Raw genomic sequence first — 22,395 nt, 5'->3', positions numbered from 1 at the left:
ATTTTCAGGCCCTTAACAATTTTTTGGGGTCCAATGGAAATGCGAGAGGATGTCGTACCTCTGCTAGAGGCTGTGTGACAGCCGGGTGCAACTTTGCTAATCTGCGTACAATAAGTATCTTTTGTATTTTGAATATTATTTCTCGCTGGTATGAAAGTTGTTCCAAAGGTTTCCAAAACTGCAAGCGTGGATTATTACATTTTCAAAACGTTTAAATGAAGAGTTGGGATTGTAGTTCACATGAAGCCAGCTGTGTTCCGTACCTTCTGCTGAGAACCTAAAGGGGGGGGGGGCCTTGGCTTCTCAAGAGCTTAGGTTCGGGGTGTTTTAATTCAGATTCTCAGTGTTAGAAACGGGAGACGGTTTATCGGAGCTCAAGGCGAGGCGCCATCTTAGCCATGAGCTAGCCTATGCTTCCTCTTCCAAAGCCTTGGTTATATAATGTAATGTTTGTGCTGTATTGAATTTACCTGACATGTTGACACTTGGCTTCAGCATGTTCACTTCCCTGTGAGATGCTACCCTGGTCTGGCCTGTTGGCACTGTACAGCTGCTCCCAACCTCCCGCTGAACTTCAGACCTGATTTAGTATTGCTTCAACAGGGCACATGGAGACGACCCTTAACCCCACAAAGCACAGCAGTTCTCATGTAGACTTAGATACTCCAGAACAAGCCTTGTTCCATGAGCCAAGTAGATAATGGGTACTGTATTTTAGGCACTGTACAAACTAACATCTGATGACAGGTATACTGAACAAAATTATAAACGCAACATTCAACAATTTCATTGATTTTACTGAGTTACAGTTCATATGAGGAAATCAGTCAAAATAAATGTATTAGGCACTAGTATATGGGTGTCTAATGACTGAGAGTACTGATATCTGTTGGTCACAGGTACCTTTTTAAAAATAAGGTAGGGGCGTTCAGAAAACCAGTCAGTATCTGTTGTGACCGCCATTTGTATCATACAGTGTGACAAATCTCATTCGCAATAGACTTGATCAGGCTGTTGATGGCCTGTGGAATGTTGTCCCAATCTTCAATGGCCGTGTGACATTGCTGGATGTTGGTGGGAACTGGAACATGCTGTCGTACACATTGATCCAGAGCATCCCAAACATGCTCATTGGGTGATATGTCTGAGTATGCAGGCTATGGAAGAACTGGGATATTTGAACTTCTAGGAATTGTATACAGACCCTTGCGAGATGTGGCCATGCATTATCATGCTGAAACATGGCAGGACAAGGACTCCGTGTCTCGTTATCGCTGTGCATTCATATTCAAATCTCTGTGCATTCAAATTGCCATGCAATTGTGTTCATTGGTTGTAGCTTATGCCTGCCCATACCATAACCCCACCGCCGCTCTGTTCACAACGTTGACATTAGCAAACCACTTGCCCACACAACGCCATACACGTGGTCTACGATTTTGAGGCCGGTTGAACGTACTGGCAAATTTTCTAAAACATTTGGAGGTGGCTTACGGTAGAAATTATCATTCAATTCTCTGGTAACAGCTCTGGTGGACATTCCTGCGGTCAGCATACCAAAACTGCACATTTTAGTGGCCTTTTATTGTCCATTGCACAAGGTGCACCTCTTGTGATAATGCTGTTTAATCAGCTTCTTGATATGCCACACCTGTCAACAAGATTAATTATCTTGGCAAAGGAGAAAGGCTCACTAATAGCGATGTACCTTTTTTTTTATAGCAAATTTGTTTGTGCGTATGGAACATTTCTGGGCTCTTATCTCAGTTTATGAAAAATGGGACCAACACTTACATTTTTGTTCATAAATTGGTCATTTAATTTGTGTTTTATTTTTCTTTTCTATATTGAATACATTTAAACATTCACATTGTAGGTTGGAAAAAGTATGTGAACCCCTAGGCTAATGACTTCTACAAAAGCTAATTGGAGTCAGCGAACCTGAATTCCAATCAATGAGATGAGATTGGAGATGTTGGTTTAGAGTTGCCCTGCCCTATATAAAACACTCTCAAAATGTGAGTTTGCTATTCACAAGAAGCATTGCCTGATGTGAACCATGCCTCGAACAAAAGAGATCTCAGAAGATTAAGAATTGTTGCCTTGCATAAAGCTGGAAAGGGTTACAAAAATATCTCAGTCAGTCCACGGTAAGCCAAATTGTCTATAAATGGAGAAAGTTCAGCACTGTTGCTACTCTCCCTAGGAGTGGCCGTCCTGCAAAGATGACTACAAGATCAGAATGTTTAATGAGGTTAAGAAGAATCCTAGTGTCAGCTAAATACTTACAGAAATCTCGAACATGCTAACATCTGATGAGTTTACCATACGGTAAACACTAAACAAGAATGGTGTTCATGGGAGGACACCACGGAAGAAGCCACAGCTGTCCAAAAATATTGCAGCACATCTGAAGTTTGCAAAAGACCACCTGGATGTTCCACAGCACTATTGGCTAAATATTCTGTGAACAGATTAAACTAAAACTGAGTTGTTTGGAAGGAACATACAGCACATCAACCTCATCCCAACTGTAAAGTATGGTGGAGGGAGCCTCATGGTTTGGGGCTGCTTTGCTGCCTCAGGGCCTGGGCAACTTGCTATCGTTGGAAAAATGAATTCCCAAGTCTATCAAGACATTTTGCAGGAGAATGTTAGGCGATCTGTCCGCCAATTGAAGCTCAACGGAAGTTGGGTGACGCAACAGGACAACGAGCCAAAACACAGAAGTAAATCAACAATTGTTTCAACAGAAAGAAACAAAAATGCCTTCTGGAGTGTCCCAGTCCTGACCTCAACCCAATTGAGATGCCGTGGCATGACCTCAAGAGCGGTTCACACCAGACATCCCAAGAATATTGCTGAACTGAAACAGTAGGGTAAAGAGGAATGGCCAAAATTCCTCTTGACCATTGTGCAGGCCTGATCTGCAACTACTGAAAACGTTTGGTTGAGGTTATTGCTGCCAAAGGAGAGTCAACCACTTATTAAATCCAAGGATTCACATACTTTTTCTACCCTGCACTGTGAATGTTTTACATGGTGTGTTCAATAAAGACATGACAACGTATATTTGTTTGTTATTAGTTTAAGCAGACTATTGTAGTGACTTAGATGAAGATCAGATCAAGTTTCATGATGAATTTACGCAGAAATTTTCTTGTACTGTACATGACTCTAGCCCATTTTGAAATTGGTGTCACCCCAAAAACATTTTGCAGCGTCACACAACAAATACATTTGCAATCTTATAAAGGCATAGTCATTCACAATGCTTTATTAAGAAGTGTAATCGACTACTGAGCGTGTTACATCTAACCTGTCCAGGCAGGAATGCATGACTCAAAATATTGATATGCAACCTAATCCAGTGATTGTCATGAATTTTCAGTTGGCAATTTTGATATTTTAGTCATATTTTACTTTCAATCGGGCTTCAGATTTTTCAGATTCGTTTTTTTAGTTCAAAAGAGATGAATTGGTCTTAATCTTTGAACTAAAATGTATATAGGCCTAATTCAATTGGTGCCAATTCACCACAGAAAGTGGAAACTCAAAACACATCAGCTAAATCATTAACTCTAAATATAACCCCTACTGCTACTAGCCATGTATTAATCTAACAGTAAATGTAATGTCCTAAAACAAATATTGAAGTGACTCTTAGTGTACTCCCAATGGCCGAGGCGCAATTTGTTATTTCAAAGCCTTATCAGATATATTGTTTAACTTTGAGCTCAATTTTTATTTTATTTTAACTAGGCAAGTTAACCAATTATTTACAATGACTGCCTATCATTGTTAAATTCAAACCCTCATCTTTTTAATATGGACAACAGTTGCTTTTCCCTCCCAATTGCATTTTGAAATGTTATACTATCACGATGGGGGCAAGAGTACGAAAGGCAGAAGGTAGCTCAAATAACCTACTTGTCTCATTCCTCCATAATCAATCCTATTGACCAGCTGTAACACCACGTAGGTGTCTTTGCCTGATTCATTCATCTTCTCCCCTTCCACAGTTCAGACAGGGCCTTGGTTCTATGAGCTACTAATGTGTGCTTAAATGTCGCCTTCACCTAAGCATGCTGCTTCCCAAGTACCACAGACCCAGAAGTTAAACATGCAGCTGACCAAATAACGCAAGGTTTTTAATTCTGGGTTAACCAAGATTATTTGGCCATTTTTAAAGGGGTTTTAGGCCCAGTTCTCATCAATCTGGATACAAACCCCTCATTTTGCATCCTTGAAGATGACTTGGAGGTTGGTCTATCAGACAATGTGATTTTTCAAACAGTGATTTTTCTGTGTTCTTTCAGACGTCACTAATCTTATTTTTCAACTTCCTCTGATCGGAGTATTGCATCAAATATGGTTATTTCCCAAACACGCATGTAGGCCTTTGCATTTCCACACCATTGGTTGGGTTGTTTTTGGCTGTTGTGTTTAAATCCGAAGCCTTTCCAACACAATCCAGGTAGAATCAGAAATTCCCCAGGGCAGCGGTTCATGCCCCTTTCCCCCCCTATCCCTACTAATGAAATGCCACTGGCCTTAAGTAGAGCCAGTGTGTCTATGTATGTGGATGACTCAACACTACACATCCGCTACTACAGCGAGTGAAATCACTGCAACTCTTAACAAAGAGCTGCGGTTAATTTCAAAATGGGCGGCAAGGAATAAGCTAGTCCTAAATATTTAAACTAAAAGCTGTGTGTGTGTGTGTGTGTGGAACAAATCATTCACTAAACCTTGAACCTCAACTGACTTATTGTAATACATGTGGAAATTGAGCAAGTTGACAGTGTACAAGCAGTTTAGTCACGTCAAGGTCAAAACATGTTGCTAGAATAGTAGCTAAGATGGGGAGAAGTCTGTCCATACTAAAGCTCTGCCTTCTTAACAACGATCTCAACAAGGTAGTGCCTACAGGCTCTAGTTTTGTCACACCTGGACTACAGTTCAGCCATGTGGTCCTGTGCCACGGAGTTACAATTGGCTCAGAACAGGGCAGCACGCTGGCCCTTAAATTTACATGGAGAGTACATTTTTTTTAAGGGCCACGGAAATCTCTCATGGCTCATTGGATGAGACGTTGACCTTCATCACTACTTGTCAACACTTCTTACAGAAAAACATGCTGAATGCATGACGACAGAACTCTATTTCACATCAGGTAACTGATGCAAGCAGTTGAACAACCCCCACAAATGCACCTTATGGGACTGTGAAGACACACGCAATGGGGATCCTTAATAAATAGAAATATCATCTTATTCCACTTGTAAACAGTGTTGCTTGAATTCCAGAATGATCTCGACGATTAAGCCAATCTGTTGATTTGTATTCTGTGCTAAAAGGCTACCTCGATAGTGGACTTGTTCCATGCAGTATAGAAAGGACCTCTGTAATGTGTAAAAAGCTAGGAAGGAAGTGAGCAGTTTCCAAAACTTGCATTTCACTGCTTCAGCACAAAGGTTTATTCAGGGCATGAAGTTGAGCCAGCTTTCTGCCTCTACCACCACCTCAACACAAAAGCTCAGCAGCATTTGTACTGTATCATAACTGTAAACCCACTCTAAACTCCATACCACCACCTTGTTCTCAACCACCTGGTAATCTCAGGCCCCTCAGCCTGTTGTCAACTGCCAGGTTCTTGTTGTGTTCAGTGTAGTATACTGTAGCAAAACGTTTTGCAACGATATACACAATCTATTTTACTCTTGGACCAGTTCAAGTAGTAAACGCGTGTTCACCTTCAACGACTTAACCCTCCCAGGGTGTTGTGATTTCCCCCCCCCCCACCTACCGGTACTTTCCCTTTTGTGGATATAGCTTGCTTATTGCCCAGGTTTAGACTGCACATTGAAATATTTAATTCAGTTTGTTGGCTAATCTTCGTTCTGCTTTTTAAGCAGTGGGGCAGTCCCACTCCTCACGAATGTTTTGTTTATTGGACAGGCAGGATAGAAGTAGAGGAACAATGGCGTAGAGCTGCTGAAATGGCACTAGGCCAGAAATGAACCCATGCTGCATAGGTATATGTGCCCCTGAGGCAGCGGCTTAGACTGCTAGTACGGCGGTTCCCAACTACAGTCCTTGAGTACCCCCAGCAGCACACATTTTTGTTGTAGCCCTGGACAAACATACCTGATTCAACTCATCGAGGGCTTGACGATTAGTTGACAAGCTGAATCGGGTACGTTTGTTCGGGGTTACAATAATGTGTTGTGTTGGGGGTAGTCAAGAACCAGAGATGGGGACCACTGTACTAGGCCACTAATCTTTTTGTTTTGATACTCAGCATTTGTACTGTACTGTATTGTAATTGTTTTTGTTTTAACTAGGGCTGGGTGGTATATTGTGTTTGACTATATACCGGTATTGATACATGGACCAGTTTTGGGTCTTTACTTTATCTTCTAGAATGGTATTTGAATGTTTAGTTTGTTAAATGTGATATGCCTGTGTAGCGTCCATTTTTTATAGTTTATACTGCTACTTGAGTCACTTCTCTCTCTCCATGCCGCTTTCCACACAGACCTAGCCCTGTCCCGTCACTCAAGGAGCGATGGGACAAAAAAGAAACGTCCCTTTTTCAGGACCCTGTCTTTCAGATAATTCTTAAAATTCCAGAACACTTCAGATCTTTATTGTAAAGGGTTTAAACACTGTATCCCATGCTTGTTCAATGAACCATAAACAATTCATGAACATGCACCTGTGGAACAGTAATTAAGACATTAACAGCTTACAGACTGTAGGCATTTAAGGTCACGGTTATGGACATTTAGGACACTAAAGAGGCCTTTCTACTGACTGAAAAACACCAAAAGAAAGATGCCCAGGGTCCCTGCTCATCTGTGTGAATGCGCCTTGCAAGCTGCAAGGGGGCATGAGGACTCCAGATGTGGCCAGGGCAATACATTTCAATGTCCGTACTGTGAGATACCGAAGACAGCGCTACAGGGAGATAGGCCGGACAACTAATCGTACTCACAGTGGCAGACCACGTAACACCTGCACAGGATCGGTACATCCGAACATCACACCTGCGGGACAGGTACAGGATGGCAACACAACTGCACTAATTACACCAGGAATGCACAATCCCTCCATCAGTGCTCAGACTGTCCGCAATAGGCTGAGAGAGGCTGGACTGAGGGCTTGTAGGCCTGTTGTAAGGCAGGTCCTCACCAGATATCACCGGCAACAATGTCGATTATGGGCACAAACCCACCATCGCTGGACCAGACAGGACTGGCAAACGGTGCTCTTTGCTGACGAGTTGCGGTTTTGTCATCAGGTTTCATGGTCGTATTGGCTTTTTATTGTTGAAGGAATGAGTGTTACAACCAAGGCCTGTAATCTGGAGCGGGATGGATTTTGGAGATAGAGGGTCTGGGTCTGTGTCACAGCATCATCGGACTGAGCTTGTTGTTATTGCAGGCAATGTCAATGCTGTGCGTTACAGGGAAGACATCCTCCTCCTTCCTGCAGGCTCATCCTGACATGACTCTCCAGCATGACAATACCACCAGCCATACTGCTCGTTCTGTGCGTGATTTCCTGCAAGACAGGAATGTCAGTGTCCTGCCATGGCCAGCGAAAAGCCCAGCTCTCCATCCCATTGAGCACGTCTGGGGACCCCCCTGAACTCTCAGGTGCCTAGGAAGAGTGGGGTAACATCTCGCAGCAAGAACTGGCAAATCTGGTGCAGTCCGTGAGGAGATGCACTGCAGTACTTAGTACCTGGTGTGGCCACCAGCTGCATTGACTGTTACTTTTGTTCAGGGACACATTATTCCATTTCGGTTAGTCACATGTCTGTGGAACCTGTTCAGTTTGTCTGTTGAATCTTATGTTCATACAAATATTTACACATGTTTGCTGAAAATAAATGCAGTTGACAGTTATGACATATCTTTTTTTGCTCCGTTTAGTTGGTCTTTTCTTAGCAGGTTTTAGCTAAATCGTGTTAGCTGCTAATCGCTTGTTAGCTGGCTAGCTAATACATGTACTGAGTCGGCAAACCTGGCTAGCTCTACAGCCTGATACCAGTGATGGTGTAAGCCTAAATCAGAATGTTTGCAACAGGATCCTCTAAATCAAAGGGGAATAGGCGAAGCATGAATATGTTGGCTACATGAAGAAACATTTAAATGTAGGCTAAGATTACGGGGACCCCTAGGAAACACTGACCAACACTTTGGTTCCTAAGCTGTCACTAACTCTTCCCTGGCATTTTCATTCATTGTCCTGTCAAACACTGTATTCAGAGTGCCCACTATTTCTATCCTAACTATATCATTAGAATAATCATTCTCTTTCTATGATTCCAACTGTTTTTTGAGCTAAATCGCAATTTAGAACAACTGGTAAAAAAAAAACAAGGCCTAGATTTTTTATTTTTTTTTGTCCATATCCTGCTGCCTGTGTGAAAATGATCTCATGAGTGTAGGAAATGCAGACAATTATTAGTTTTTATTGAACAGTATGATACAATCAGAATGGAGAAAGACTCATTGAATTCACATGTATGTGTTGCCACCCTAGGTTCACACTATTCATAAAGCAAATTTAGAACTTTTACTAAAAAACATAAAATACTGTTACTGTTAAAATTAAAAAATATTGTGACTGATATTTTGGCAATATCGCCCAGCCTAAGTTGTTGTATTTGATGTTTAGCTGTATCAGGCTAGCTTTACATCACAATTGGTAAGAGTTTGTCAACAAATCTATAAGACAATAGTTGGCCTGTGGTAAATGGGTAATCTAGCCGTATGCCCTTCAAAGAAGACGTTGTTTTTGTTACATTCAGGTCATGTTGGCAAAACATTGTAGGCAGCCTGTCCTGGTTGCTGAATTCTGTCAAAGATTTAGCCTGTTTTGTGACTGTCTGAGTCAGTGTCCCTTAGCCTGACTGCCCATCCAAAGTGTGGCATCTATTCTCACTGCCAAAGTGAGAAACCATCCTGGAATGGCAGAAACTTTACTGTGGTTAGGCTAGTTGGTATGGGTCAGGGCCGAGGCCTAATGAGTGAGTGAACCACTTGTTTTCCCCCTCGACTCATTGTTGGGATGTGATCCTATGGCTAGGAAGCGGGGGGGGACACACCACCATTTGATTACTGAAACGCGTCCTCTTCCATTGTCAAATGTACTTTGTACATATGTCAGAATAATGTAGGGTCTAAGCATTGACGTAAGGGGGAGTGTGCATGCTTGAACTTTTATTTTTTCAACAAGAAGTTGACCTATTACTGTAGTGAAATAATTCCCTGCTTGAACAGATATGCCTACAATAAGAGGTGATGTCTAGTATGTTATCATATTTCAATAGATTGGTTTTAGGGCCATTATTCAGTTCACACGGACAAGGTGTGCTTGGACATGCGTTCTTCAATCTGTAGGAAATGCAGGTCCGCAATACTGTAGTTAAAAGGAGTGCACTATATAAGGAATAGAGTGCCAATTGCGACACAACCCTTACTAAGCAGAGGAAGCCATTTTTGTCACGTGTCTCTCTCTGCCACTCTCCCAGAAGGGGACTTTCACATCTGTTATTCTCACCTCAGGATGAAGTCCTGCATCCTGTCACCCTCCTCTCACCCATCTCCCTCTGAGCTGCATGGAGCTGGGCGGGGAGGATGTGGGTTGTGTCCTTAGTTGTCTCTTTAATAGGTTTAGTTTGTGTAGGATCTCCAACTTCCTTAGAGCACACATCCACTCACTCAACACCTCCCGGTCGCGGAGTGGTTGAAACACTTAGGTTGGAGTCATTAAAACTACTTTATGTAAACTCCCGACTTCAACTGTAATGTGGAAGATGTGGTCCTTGTCCACAGGTACATTTGTTAAGAGCAATATATTTTCCCCTTTTGAAGTTGTCCTTTCCAGCACGGTTCCAGGCTGCAGATATAGTTGATGCATAACCCAGCCAGCCCAGCTCTGTCTGGCTTGGCTCGGATGTTTACCCCCCCCCAGACAACCGGGTCAGCAGACGGCTTAAATGACTATCCGCTTAAATAGGATTAAATCAATGTTCAGTCGGTCAATGAGTCAACTCTTGCAAAATACTACAGACTAGATGGGTCTAAATCAATTCAGGCTGGCTGCATGTTGAGCCTCGTTGGGGTTTAAGGTCTGTGTAGTCTTCTCCTAATCCCTCACACTCACCCCCTTTCTCCCTCTCTCCAACTGGGTAAACTGGTTATTTGCAGACACCCATCTGTCCCTCTTGGTCTTTGTCATGAATGTCTTTGTAACCAATAACCGTCTCATGGTAAAGTGTCACTTGTGGTGATCTGGGTTTCCCGACGCATCCAAAGTGGTGTGAGCCTGGGTTGTCGAGATAACAGGCTACTTTAGCAATGAAGGCTTTAGGAAACCCAGCCCTGGGTGCTCACTTGTCATTCCAGTGGATGATGGTACTGCATTTTGATGTGGAAGTTATAGCTTGTTGTGACCTGAAAAAGCTTGATGTCAGTTCAAAAACATTTGACCGAGGTTTGAATCAAACCCCACACATCTTGACTAGGCCTACCTAATAATATTTACACAACAATGCCCGTGTCTGAGTCCTTATCATTGTCATGCTTTGTCTCCGTTATCTTACCTGGCTTATCTTGCTCTGGTGCCATGTCTTGGGTCCTGTGCCATAATGACTACAACTCCAAGTGGTGGTGCTCAACATGGTCTCGTTGGTTATCACCGGTGTGTTATGTCATAGCTGTATTTTTTTTATTTTATGATTTATTTTTTACGGTTGACTTCACCTGTGTGGTTATCTGAAGCTAGTGTATTATCCACTTAAATAAAATAAAAAATTACCTTTTGCTATGGGCACAGCCTGCTGCAGCGTGCCGGTGGAAAACTGAGTCAAATCAAATCAAATCAAATTTTATTTGTCACATACACATGGTTAGCAGATGTTAATGCGAGTGTAGCGAAATGCTTGTGCTTCTAGTCCGACAATGCAGTAATAACGAGCAAGTAATCTAACTAACAATTCCAAAAAAAACTACTGTCTTATACACAGTGTAAGGGGATAAAGAATATGTACATAAGGATATATGAATGAGTGATGGTACAGAGCAGCATAGGCAAGATACAGTAGATGATATCGAGTACAGTATATACATATGAGATAAGTATGTAAACCAAGTGGCATAGTTAAAGTGGCTAGTGATACATGTATTACATAAGGATGCAGTCGATGATATAGAGTACAGTATCAACGTATGCATATGAGATGAACAATGTAGGGTAAGTAACATTATATAAGGTAGCATTGTTTAAAGTGGCTAGTGATATATTTACATCATTTCCCATCAATTCCCATGATTAAAGTGGCTGGAGTAGAGTCAGTGTCATTGACAGTGTGTTGGCAGTAGCCACTCAATGTTAGTGGTGGCTGTTTAACAGTCTGATGGCCTTGAGATAGAAGCTGTTTTTCAGTCTCTCGGTCCCAGCTTTGATGCACCTGTACTGACCTCGCCTTCTGGATGACAGCGGGGTGAACAGGCAGTGGCTCGGGTGGTTGATGTCCTTGATGATCTTTATGGCCTTCCTGTAGCATCGGGTGGTGTAGGTGTCCTGGAGGGCAGGTAGTTTGCCCCGGTGATGCGTTGTGCAGACCTCACTACCCTCTGGAGAGCCTTACGGTTGAGGGCGGTGCAGTTGCCATACCAGGCGGTGATACAGCCTGCCAGGATGCTCTCGATTGTGCATCTGTAGAAGTTTGTGAGTGCTTTTGGTGACAAGCCGAATTTCTTCAGCCTCCTGAGGTTGAAGAGGCGCTGCTGCGCCTTCCTCACGATGCTGTCTGTGTGAGTGGACCAATTCAGTTTGTCTGTGATGTGTATGCCGAGGAACTTAAAACTTGCTACCCTCTCCACTACTGTTCCATCGATGTGGATGGGGGTGTTCCCTCTGCTGTTTCCTGAAGTCCACAATCATCTCCTTAGTTTTGTTGACGTTGAGTGTGAGGTTATTTTCCTGACACCACACTCCGAGGGCCCTCACCTCCTCCCTGTAGGCCGTCTCGTCGTTGTTGGTAATCAAGCCTACCACTGTTGTGTCGTCCGCAAACTTGATGATTGAGTTGGAGGCGTGCATGGCCACGCAGTCGTGGGTGAACAGGGAGTACAGGAGGGGGCTCAGAACGCACCCTTGTGGGGCCCCAGTGTTGAGGATCAGCGGGGAGGAGATGTTGTTGCCTACCCTCACCACCTGGGGGCGGCCCGTCAGGAAGTCCAGTACCCAGTTGCACAGGGCGGGGTCGAGACCCAGGGTCTCGAGCTTGATGACGAGCTTGGAGGGTACTATGGTGTTGAATGCCGAGCTGTAGTCGATGAACAGCATTCTCACATAGGTATTCCTCTTGTCCAGATGGGTTAGGGCAGTGTGCAGTGTGGTTGAGATTGCATCGTCTGTGGACCTATTTGGGCGGTAAGCAAATTGGAGTGGGTCAAGGGTGTCAGGTAGGGTGGAGGTGATATGGTCCTTGACTAGTCTCTCAAAGCACTTCATGATGACGGATGTGAGTGCTACGGGCGGTAGTCGTTTAGCTCAGTTACCTTAGCTTTCTTGGGAACAGGAACAATGGTGGCCCTCTTGAAGCATGTGGGAACAGCAGACTGGTATAGGGATTGGTTGAATATGTCCGTAAACACACCGGCCAGCTGGTCTGCGCATGCTCTGAGGGCGCGGCTGGGGATGCCGTCTGGGCCTGCAGCCTTGCGAGGGTTAACACGTTTAAATGTCTTACTCACTTCGGCTGCAGTGAAGGAGAGACCGCATGATTCCGTTGCAGGCCGTGTCAGTGGCACTGTATTGTCCTCAAAGCGGGCAAAAAGTTATTTAGTCTGCCTGGGAGCAAGACATCCTGGTCCGTGACTGGGCTGGGTTTCTTCCTGTAGTCCGTGATTGACTGTAGACCCTGCCACATACCTCTTGTGTCTGAGCCGTTGAATTGAGATTCTACTTTGTCTCTGTACTGGCGCTTAGCTTGTTTGATAGCCTTGCGGAGGGAATAGCTGCACTGTTTGTATTCAGTCATGTTACCAGACACCTTGCCCTGATTAAAAGCAGTGGTTCGTGCCTTCAGTTTCACACGAATGCTGCCATCAATCCACGGTTTCTGGTTAGGGAATGTTTTAATCGTTGCTATGGGAACGACATCTTCAACGCACGTTCTAATGAACTCGCACACCGAATCAGCGTATTCGTCAGTGTTGTTGTCTGACGCAATACGAAACATCTCCCAGTCCACGTGATGGAAGCAGTCTTGGAGTGTGGAGTCCGCTTGGTCAGACCAGCGTTGGACAGACCTCAGCGTGGGAGCTTCTTGTTTTAGTTTCTGTCTGTAGGCAGGGATCAACAAAATGGAGTCGTGGTCAGCTTTTCCGAAAGGGGGGCGGGGCAGGGCCTTATATGCGTCGCGGAAGTTAGAGTAACAATGATCCAGGGTCTTTCCACCCCTGGTTGCGCAATCAATATGCTGATAAAATTTAGGGAGTCTTGTTTTCAGATTAGCCTTGTTAAAATCCCCAGCTACAATGAATGCAGCCTCCGGATAAATCGTTTCCAGTTTGCAGAGAGTTAAATAAAGTTCGTTCAGAGCCATCGATGTGTCTGCTTGGGGGGGGATATATACGGCTGTGATTATAATCTAAGAGAATTCTCTTGGTAGGTAATGCGGTCTACATTTGATTGTGAGGAATTCTAAATCAGGTGAACAGAAGGATTTGAGTCATTTATTCGAAAGGGGTCCATTTTTATAGAGCATAAAAGTAAACAAGTGTAAGTGTAATGATCAACTATAGGCTACATAACTACACTGAACAAACATATAAACGCAACATGTGTTGGTTTCATGAGGTAAAAGATCCTGGAAATGTTTCCATACTCACTAATTTGTCTACATCCCTGTTAATGAGCATTTCTCCTTTACCAAGATAATCCATCCACCTGACAGATGTGGCATATCAAGAAGCTGATTAAATGGCATGATCATTAAATGGCAAGGTGCAACTTGTGCTGTGGACAATAAAAGGCCACTCTAAAATGTGCAGTTTTGTCACAACAGAATGCCACATGTCCCAAGTTTTGAGGGTGCGAGCAATTGGCATGCTGACTGCAGGAATGTCCACCATCGCTGTTGCCATAGAATTTTATGTTAATTTCTCTACCATAAACTGCCTCCAATGTTTTTAAATAATTTGGCAGCACATCCAACTGCAGGCCATGTGTAACCATGCTAGCCCAGGACCTCAGGGAAGCTCATTTGCGAGGTCGTTGTCCTCGCCATGATCTGACTGCAGTTCGGTGTTGTAACAGACTTCAGTGGGAAAATGCTCACCTTTTGATGGCCTCTGGAGAAGTGTGCTCTTCACGGGTGAATCCTGGTGGAGTTATGGTATAGCCAGGTCATATCAATGGCAATTTTAATGCACAGAGAGTGTGGATTTAATTCCAGTCCATAATTTGATTGCTAAGGTCTAGGTAGCCTAGCCACCTGAAGTTCGAACATAAACCAGATTTGATCACATTTTCTTTTAACACAGGCCTATTTTAGGCTATAAATGCATAACGTTTCCACTGGCCAGAGGGGATCAGCGCTCATAGGCTTCTCTAGGTTATGCGCTCTGGTGGTAATAGGCTTCCATAGTTTTTATACATTTTGTATTTTCTTCTGTTTTTCTCGTCTTGTGGCTGCTTCCCAAAACACACAACGAGCCCCGCCCTCTGACACTCAAGCTGCGCGGTTTCTCCTCTGTTAGATTCACTTAAGGCGCCCGCATGCTAATCATCTGAAACCGCTCAAAAAAGTTTGCATATTAAGACATTTTGTGAGGTTTTGGACTTCGGTGAGGGCTGTTCGAGCACATATATTATTATTATTATTATTATAATTTTTTTTTCTAGAGGCAAGACGAAATCTTTGCCCCCTTCGTCTGTGATTGGTCAACAGTAGGGATTCCACTTTGCTTCTTACTGTTATTCTATTTCTATGATTCTAACAGTTTACCCTAGTGTATTTTTTCCTTAACCTACTATTGTTTGTATGACTCATTTCAGAAGGGCTGTTAAACTTGGGTTGGTATTATGTTGGTCCAATATGTGTGTATTCTGCTTCTACTTATATTTGGATAAAAGTGAACCAAGCTGCACACCTCCCTAAAAAGCTAATTAAGCAACTGTCAAAGCACATCCTGCTAATTGAAAAATGGTGCCTTTTTTGTTTCCTCTGCAGATCTGTGTCCTCCTCTTCACCTGCCTCTACATTCTGTCCTACCTCATCCTCACTCACTTCAAGAAGAATGCGGACTATGTCACAGGTGAGTATGGGTTTGAGGTTGACCGATTAATCGGAATGACCAATTTTTTTAAAATTGGGGCCGATTTTCAAGTTTTCATCACAATCGGTAATCAGCATTTTTGGGTGCCGATTACATTGCACTCCACGAGGAGACTGCGTGGCAGGCTTGACCACCTGTTACACGAGTGCAGCAAGGAGCCAAGGTAAGTTGCTGGCTAGCATCAAAATTATCTTATAAAAAAAACAATCAATCTTAACATAATCAGTAGTTAACTACACATGGTTGATGATATTACTAGGTTATCTAGCTTGTCTTGCGTTGCATATAATCAATGCGGTGCCTGTTAATTTATCATCGAATCACAGCCTACTTTGCCAAACGGGTGGTGATTTAATAAGCGCATTTGCGAAAAAAGCACTGTCGTTGTAGTTGCGAACTGTGTGAAGACTCTTTCTTCCTAACAAAGACCTTAATTAATTTGCCAGAATCTTACATAATTATGACATAACATTGAAGGTTGTGCAATATTTAGACTTAGGCTTGCCGCCCATTCAATAAATTACGGAACGGTTTCCGTATTTCACTGAAATAATAAACATTTTGTCTTAAATTATAGTTTCCGGATTTGACCATATTAATGACCTAAGGCTCGTATTTGTGTGTTTATTATATTCTAAGTCTATGATTTTGATAGAGCAGTCTGACTGAGCGGTGGTAGGCAGCAGCAGGCTTGTTCGTAAGCATTCATTCGTGCGTTTTGCCAGCAGCTCTTCGCTGTGCTTAAAGCATTGTGCTGTTTATCACTTCAAGCCTATCAATTCCCGAGATTAGGCTGGCAATACTAAAGTGCCTATAAGAACATCCAATAGAGTCAAAGGTATATGAAATACAAATGGTATAGAGAGAAATAGTCCTATAACAACTACAACCTAAAACTTCTTACCTGGGAATATTGAAGACTCATGTTAAAAGGAACCACCAGCTTTCATTATGTTCTGAGCAAGGAACTTAAATGTTACATTTTTACATGGCACATATTGCACTTTTACTTCTCCAACACTTTGTTTTTGCATTATTTAAACCAAATTGAACATGTTTCATTATTTATTTGAGACTAAATTGATTTTTATTTATGTATTATATTAAGTTAGAATACTATATTAACACTTATTTTAATTGTCTTTTATTTTTTTTATATATCTCGGCCGATTAATCGGTATCGCCTTTTTTTGGTCTTCCCATTATCGGTATCTGCGTTGAAAAATCATAATCGGTCGACCTCTAGTATGGATATCTGTTTTCCTAGTCCCCCCCCCACCCAAAAAGGACCTCAGTCTGGCTTTCAACTTACTCTTGAAAGTTACAATAGTAGAATGCACAACGTGTAATTTCTAAACTGTGACAATGCTGGGGGAAAAGGCCCCAAAACGTATACAGACAATGCCTTTGTCAAACAACACTGTTTCATGACGCATCAGTGACATGTCAGGATGTTTTGAAACAATTACTGCTTTGCATACAAGCCGGTGAATTATATGAGTTACAGCTGGATGAGTCAACAGACGTGGCGTGGCGGGCCTGGCACAGCTCCCGGTATATGTCTGTTACATTTATGGGGTGTCAATTAAGGAAGACATCCTCTTCTACAAACTACTGGAAACCAGGACAACAGGAGAGTATATTTTTAAAGTACTGGACAGCTTTGTGACATCATGGACTTTGGTGGTCAAGATGTGTTGGTATCTGTACTGATAATGCAAAAGCCATGACATGGAGACATAGTGGAATGTCAAGTGAAGAGGCGACTCCGGGATGCTGGCCTTCTAGGCAAAATAACTCTGCCTAAATCTTTTTATTGGCCAGTCTAAGATGGCTTTTTCTTTGCAACTGCCTAGAAGGCCATCATCCTGGAGTCGCCTCTTCACTGTTGACGTTGAGACTGGTACCTTTTTTAATGAAGCTGCCAGTTGAGGACTTGTGAGGCATCTGTTTCTCAAACCAGACACTCCAATGTATTTGTCCTCCTGCTCAGTTGTGCACCGGGGCCTCCTGCTCTATTCTGGTTAGGGCCAGTTTGCGCTGTTCTGTGAAGGGATTAGTACACAGCGTTGCCAAGAACCTGAAGATCTCGTACAATCTCTTGCATGGAATAGTCTTCATTTCTCAGAACAAGAATAGACTGACGAGTTTCAGAAGAAATGTATTTGTTTCTGGCAATTTTGAGCCTGTAATCGAACTCATAAATTCTGATGCTCCAGATACTCAACTAGTCTAAAGGCTAGTTTTATTGCTTCTTTAATCAGAACAAGTTTTCAGCTGTGCTAACATAATTGCAAAATGGTTTTCTAATGCTCAATTAGCCTTTTTAATTGATTAACTTGGATTAGCTAACGCAACGTGCCATTGGAACACAGTGACAGTTGCTGATAATGGGCCTCTGTACGCCTGTGTAGATATTCCATAAAAAATCTGCCGTTTTCCAGCTACAATAGTCATTTACAACATTAACAATGTCTACACTGTATTTCTGATCCATTTTGATATTTTAATGGACAAAAAATGTGCTTTTCTTTCAAAAACAAGGACATTTCTAAGTGACCCCAAACTTTTGAACGGTCTCTCTGTCCATAGGCCATCATTGTAATTAATAATTTGTCCTTAACTGACTTGCCTAGTTAAAAAAATAACATGCGTACAGTACCAGTCAAGTTTGGACACCTACTCATTCAGGGTTTTTATTTTTTACTATTTTCTACTTTGTGGAATAATAGTGAAGACATCAAAACTATGAATAACACACATGGAATCATGTAGTAACCAAACAAATGTTTTATCAAAATATATTTTAGGTTCTTCAAAGGAGCCATCCTTGGCCTTGACAGCTTTGCACACTCTTGGCGTTCACCTGGAATGCTTTTCCAACGGTCTTGAAGGAGTTAGCAGGTGCTTGTCAAATTGTGACTGAGAGACTGACGTGGACAGCCTGCGGGAAAAAGCAAAGCCGAGCTCATGCCTTTTCAAGCGACTTTTTTCATATCATTAGTCACGTCATGCTATGTATTAAATATCAAAACATATAGCCCAATGTTTGTAGAACTGAAGTTAAATGAATAACTCTAAATGTAAGCATATAGGAGTGCCCATTACGTTTGTTAGCTGCATGTGTGCACTCCCTCCATTGTTTGGTGAAAATATCCTTTTTATTCATATCATGTTTCTTTAGACCGGTCTTAAATAATGAATTTATTGTGAAGGTGTATGCTATATTTCATGGATTTACAAGACTTTTTGTTCCAAAGGTCTGCATTTGTGACTTCTGTGTGTGGAAGCCTGGAGATGCTAAATTAGTTTAACGGTCAATTACCGTGAGACTGACCCCAGTTATTTGCTTGACAATCACCAACTGATGACATTTTTGTGACAGCCCTAATCCTATGAGTTGAACGTTAGAAGTGTGGCTGTGAAAATGCAATTTGGTTTATGTACCTTATGTAATCGCTCCAGTAAAGTCTGGTTATTGAAAAACCGCTGTAGCACATCCGCATCCAACATAACAAGTCTGGCCGGTAGCTGTTTGGAGGTGGGCCAGCCCACTGAGCCGGGCCAGCCAGTGTGTTTTTATTGGGTTTTGGGACGAGTCAGCTAAACCTGTTCTGCATTACGAGTAGTGTTTCCAATGAATGTCCACCGCGGTCAGTCAATACCACCAGCAGAGCATTTGTGCCTCGCAGCTTAATGGTGTGATGTTGATGTGTTCAGTGAATCGATTCCGATGCTGATGCTTGGTTTAGCTGTGACACACTCACTTGTATGTTTTCTGCCGTTTTCCAGATGACGTTGAAGATGCGACCGCCAACAAAATTGCGTAAGTGAAGAGACCTAATGATTTAACTGACCTAGCAAGCAGTCTGCAATTTGACTCACTCAGTCTGTGATTAGAGTGGCTGTGTGTGAGCAGAGTATTTGAGCTAGTATCTGAGTCGACGTGACCTACGAGGTGACACAACTTGGCCTGTGTGACTGTCCTCCTTGCCCTTTGTCCTTACACACTGATATTCCTTTCCTCCCTCCCCACCCAGAGCAACTAGCATCCAAAACACACAATACTGTATTGTCCAAATGATATAAAAACACAACGTGCGTTGATCACTCTACAGACACCATCGTTCTCTCTCTTCCTGTCTAGGCTGTGGCTGTGTACGTTTACCCTCTCTGTGGCAGTGTGCGCTGTGCTGCTCCTCCCCATCTCCATCCTGTCCAATGAGGTGCTGCTCATCTTCCCTCACAGCTACTACATGCAGTGGCTCAACGGATCGCTCATTCACGGTACTGATCCACGTTTACACCACAACACCCAATACCGCTCCACGTTTTCAACCCATATTCGTTCGTTCATTGTCAGAGCGCCCGTAGCCCCAAACCTCACACACCAGTCTGTTTTAACTACATTTTGAAGTGTTGCTAGTCAATAAGCTCCAAAACGAATTGATTCATTACTATGGTTTTGGGAACCTTGCACCGCTGCCTGTTATGTAAAAATAACCCATGGTGCGTCTATCACAGAAATGAAACGTGAGCTCCACAAACCAGCAGTTGAAGGGAAGTGGGGCCCCAAATATAACATTGTCCACTCTAGTCCCTCTTGCTTATTTCCATTGAGCTCTACAGATTTCTGTTCTGTATACACCCCCCCAAAAAAAGTGTTTCCCTAAACGGCGAGGCTGCGCCTCACTGTGGTGGTCGTGTTTGTTGCTGGGTTTCTATCCCTTTTATGATATTACCTAACTTTTTGTAATGATGTTTTGACCATCTATTTCTCTCCATCAGGCTTATGGAACCTAGTGTTCCTGTTCTCCAACCTGTCCCTGGTCTTCCTCATGCCCTTCGCCTACTTCTTCACCGAGTCGGAGGGCTTCGTGGGCTGTAAGAAGGGGGTGATGGCGCGGGTGTATGAGACGGCGGTGGTGCTGCTGCTGCTCACTCTGCTGGTGCTGGGCATGGTGTGGGTGTTTGTGGCTCTGCTAAACAACCACAGCGCCAGGGAGAGCCTCTACGGTGAGTTGATCTTTGCTTTTCATTCAAGCCATTTTTGCAACTGTTTGCAAATGGCTAGTTTTATTTTTATTGAATTGGTGTCCTTTTTGTCAAAATAATTTTATGGGGGGGGAGAGCCATGTATCAAAGTCCTTTTTTCTAATGACCTGTTGTCTCCCATCTCAGACATGTGGGAGTACTATCTCCCTTACCTCTACTCTGCCATCTCTCTGTGTGGAGTGCTGCTGCTGCTATGTGAGGTCACCTCCACTATGTCTCATCCATCTGCCGCACTGGCTGCTTAACTTGTGATGTGTCTGAATGCTGCCTGACACCTCTTCCCGTCTCCTTGCAGTGTGCACTCCCTTCGGGCTGTCCCGTATGTTCAGTGTCACCGGGAGCCTACTGGTCAAACCACGGGTGAGTGATAATCCACAAATGTTTTCTCCAGTATGCAGACAATAACCGAACACTGGTGACATTGTTATATCTTTGTTATTTTATTAGGGTCCCCATTAGCTGTTGCAAAAGCAGCAGCAACTCTTCCTGGGGTCCACATGAAATATAATACAGAACCTCAATAGACAAGAACAGCTCAAGGACAGAACTACATACATTTTTAAAGGCACACAGCCTACATATCAATGCATACACACAAACTATCTCGGTCAAATAGGGGAGAGGCGTTGTGTTGCTTTATCTGTTTTTTTTAAACCAGGTTTGCTGTTTATTTGAGCAATATGAGATGGAAGTTCTATGCAATAAGGGCTCTATACTGTGCGTTTTCTTGAATTTGTTCTGGATTTGGGTACTGTGACGAGATCCCTGGTGGCATGTCTGGTTGGATAAGTGTGTGTGTGTATTAGAGCTGTGTGTAAGTTGACTATGCAAACCATTTTTGGGATATCGTTGACAATAACATAACACTAATGACTCGATGACATCCAATCCCCTGTGTTTCCTCAGCTGTTGGAGAATGTGGAGGTGGAGATGAACTGTGCTGCGTTCGAGGAGGCTTCTCTCTCCAGGACACTCAACAGTGAGTGGGCCAGCGACCATGGGCTACAATAGTCTCAACATGGGACAATTGAATGCATTTCTATTCGGAATCGTACACTGCCTGTACCCACACGTCCATGACTCATCCTAGAGGAGGTGGTGTTGACCATGCTCTGTTCCTTGTAGGGGGTAGCACGGCATGCTGGGTCAGTGTGAACGTGGAGCCTTTGAGGACGCAGTTCCTCGGCGTCCAGGCCAAACGAATCGCCCTCGGTAAGACCGTCGGTCTATAAGAATAATACTGTGTTTTTATTCGATTCTCTTGACTTACTAGGGTTGGATCAAATTCATTGGAAGATTATACAACATTGTTGGATTTCATTCGGGCATTAGAATGTTTTTCCCAGGAATAGATTCACTGCTCACCGGGAGACTGACAGCGTTGTCTACAGTGGTCCTCATCATTCTCTCTCCCCCAGAGATGCGGAGGAGAGCGTCACCATGGCAGCGGAACCTGTTCTACCCTCTGGCCATGCTGCTGCTCTTAGCTCTGACGGTGGCCTGCGTGTTGATGGTTTGTTTCCATGTTCTGGAGCTCCTGTTCGACGAGACGGCCATGCCCAGTGGAATGGGGGTGAGAGGACTCTACCAAGGGGAATAAGGGACGACGTGAGCTGGAAGGGGCTTTGTATGGATTATTCTCGACAGCCCGCTGTTGATTTTATAGCATGTAGGGCGTTTACACACACACTGCCCAATGTGGGTGAAAGCACGCTTTGGTGGTAATTTTTTCCTAACTTAATACATCTGATCATAAGCACTGAGCTCTGATCATTTTAAGAGCTGTGCAGCTTTCTTGCCAAAACGTTTGAGGATTTTGCATTCTGGTCGGCGTCATTGCACGTTGTTTCCATGGTCGCAAACCGTTATTTCAGCTCGCGTCATGCCAATTTAAGGCTTAGAAAATAGAACGCTTGTGGTACTTAGTGCTCCGTTGACATTTTTAGAGAGATGCTTGTTTTTGTAAGAACAT

General features: G+C 43.2%; 1 protein-coding gene across 2 annotated transcripts in view; it reads left to right on the top strand.

Moving 5' to 3' along the window:
• Positions 1–22,395, top strand: part of LOC112221710 (limb region 1 homolog-like protein) — a 33,883-nt gene that overhangs the window by 7,526 nt on the left and 3,962 nt on the right. For both annotated transcript variants that reach the window (XM_024383963.2, XM_024383962.2), the window contains 9 exons: positions 15,263–15,347; positions 19,161–19,194; positions 19,516–19,655; positions 20,157–20,384; positions 20,550–20,618; positions 20,719–20,783; positions 21,330–21,402; positions 21,549–21,635; positions 21,842–21,996. In XM_024383963.2, the coding sequence (XP_024239731.1) occupies positions 15,263–15,347; positions 19,161–19,194; positions 19,516–19,655; positions 20,157–20,384; positions 20,550–20,618; positions 20,719–20,783; positions 21,330–21,402; positions 21,549–21,635; positions 21,842–21,996 (936 nt within the window). The remainder of the gene's footprint in view (positions 1–15,262; positions 15,348–19,160; positions 19,195–19,515; positions 19,656–20,156; positions 20,385–20,549; positions 20,619–20,718; positions 20,784–21,329; positions 21,403–21,548; positions 21,636–21,841; positions 21,997–22,395) is intronic.

Source organism: Oncorhynchus tshawytscha, linkage group LG22 (genome assembly GCF_018296145.1).
Source record: "Oncorhynchus tshawytscha isolate Ot180627B linkage group LG22, Otsh_v2.0, whole genome shotgun sequence".
NCBI lineage: Eukaryota > Metazoa > Chordata > Actinopteri > Salmoniformes > Salmonidae > Oncorhynchus > Oncorhynchus tshawytscha.
Note: the sequence above shows the minus strand (reverse complement) of the source record. Positions and strands in the feature narration are given on the sequence as shown.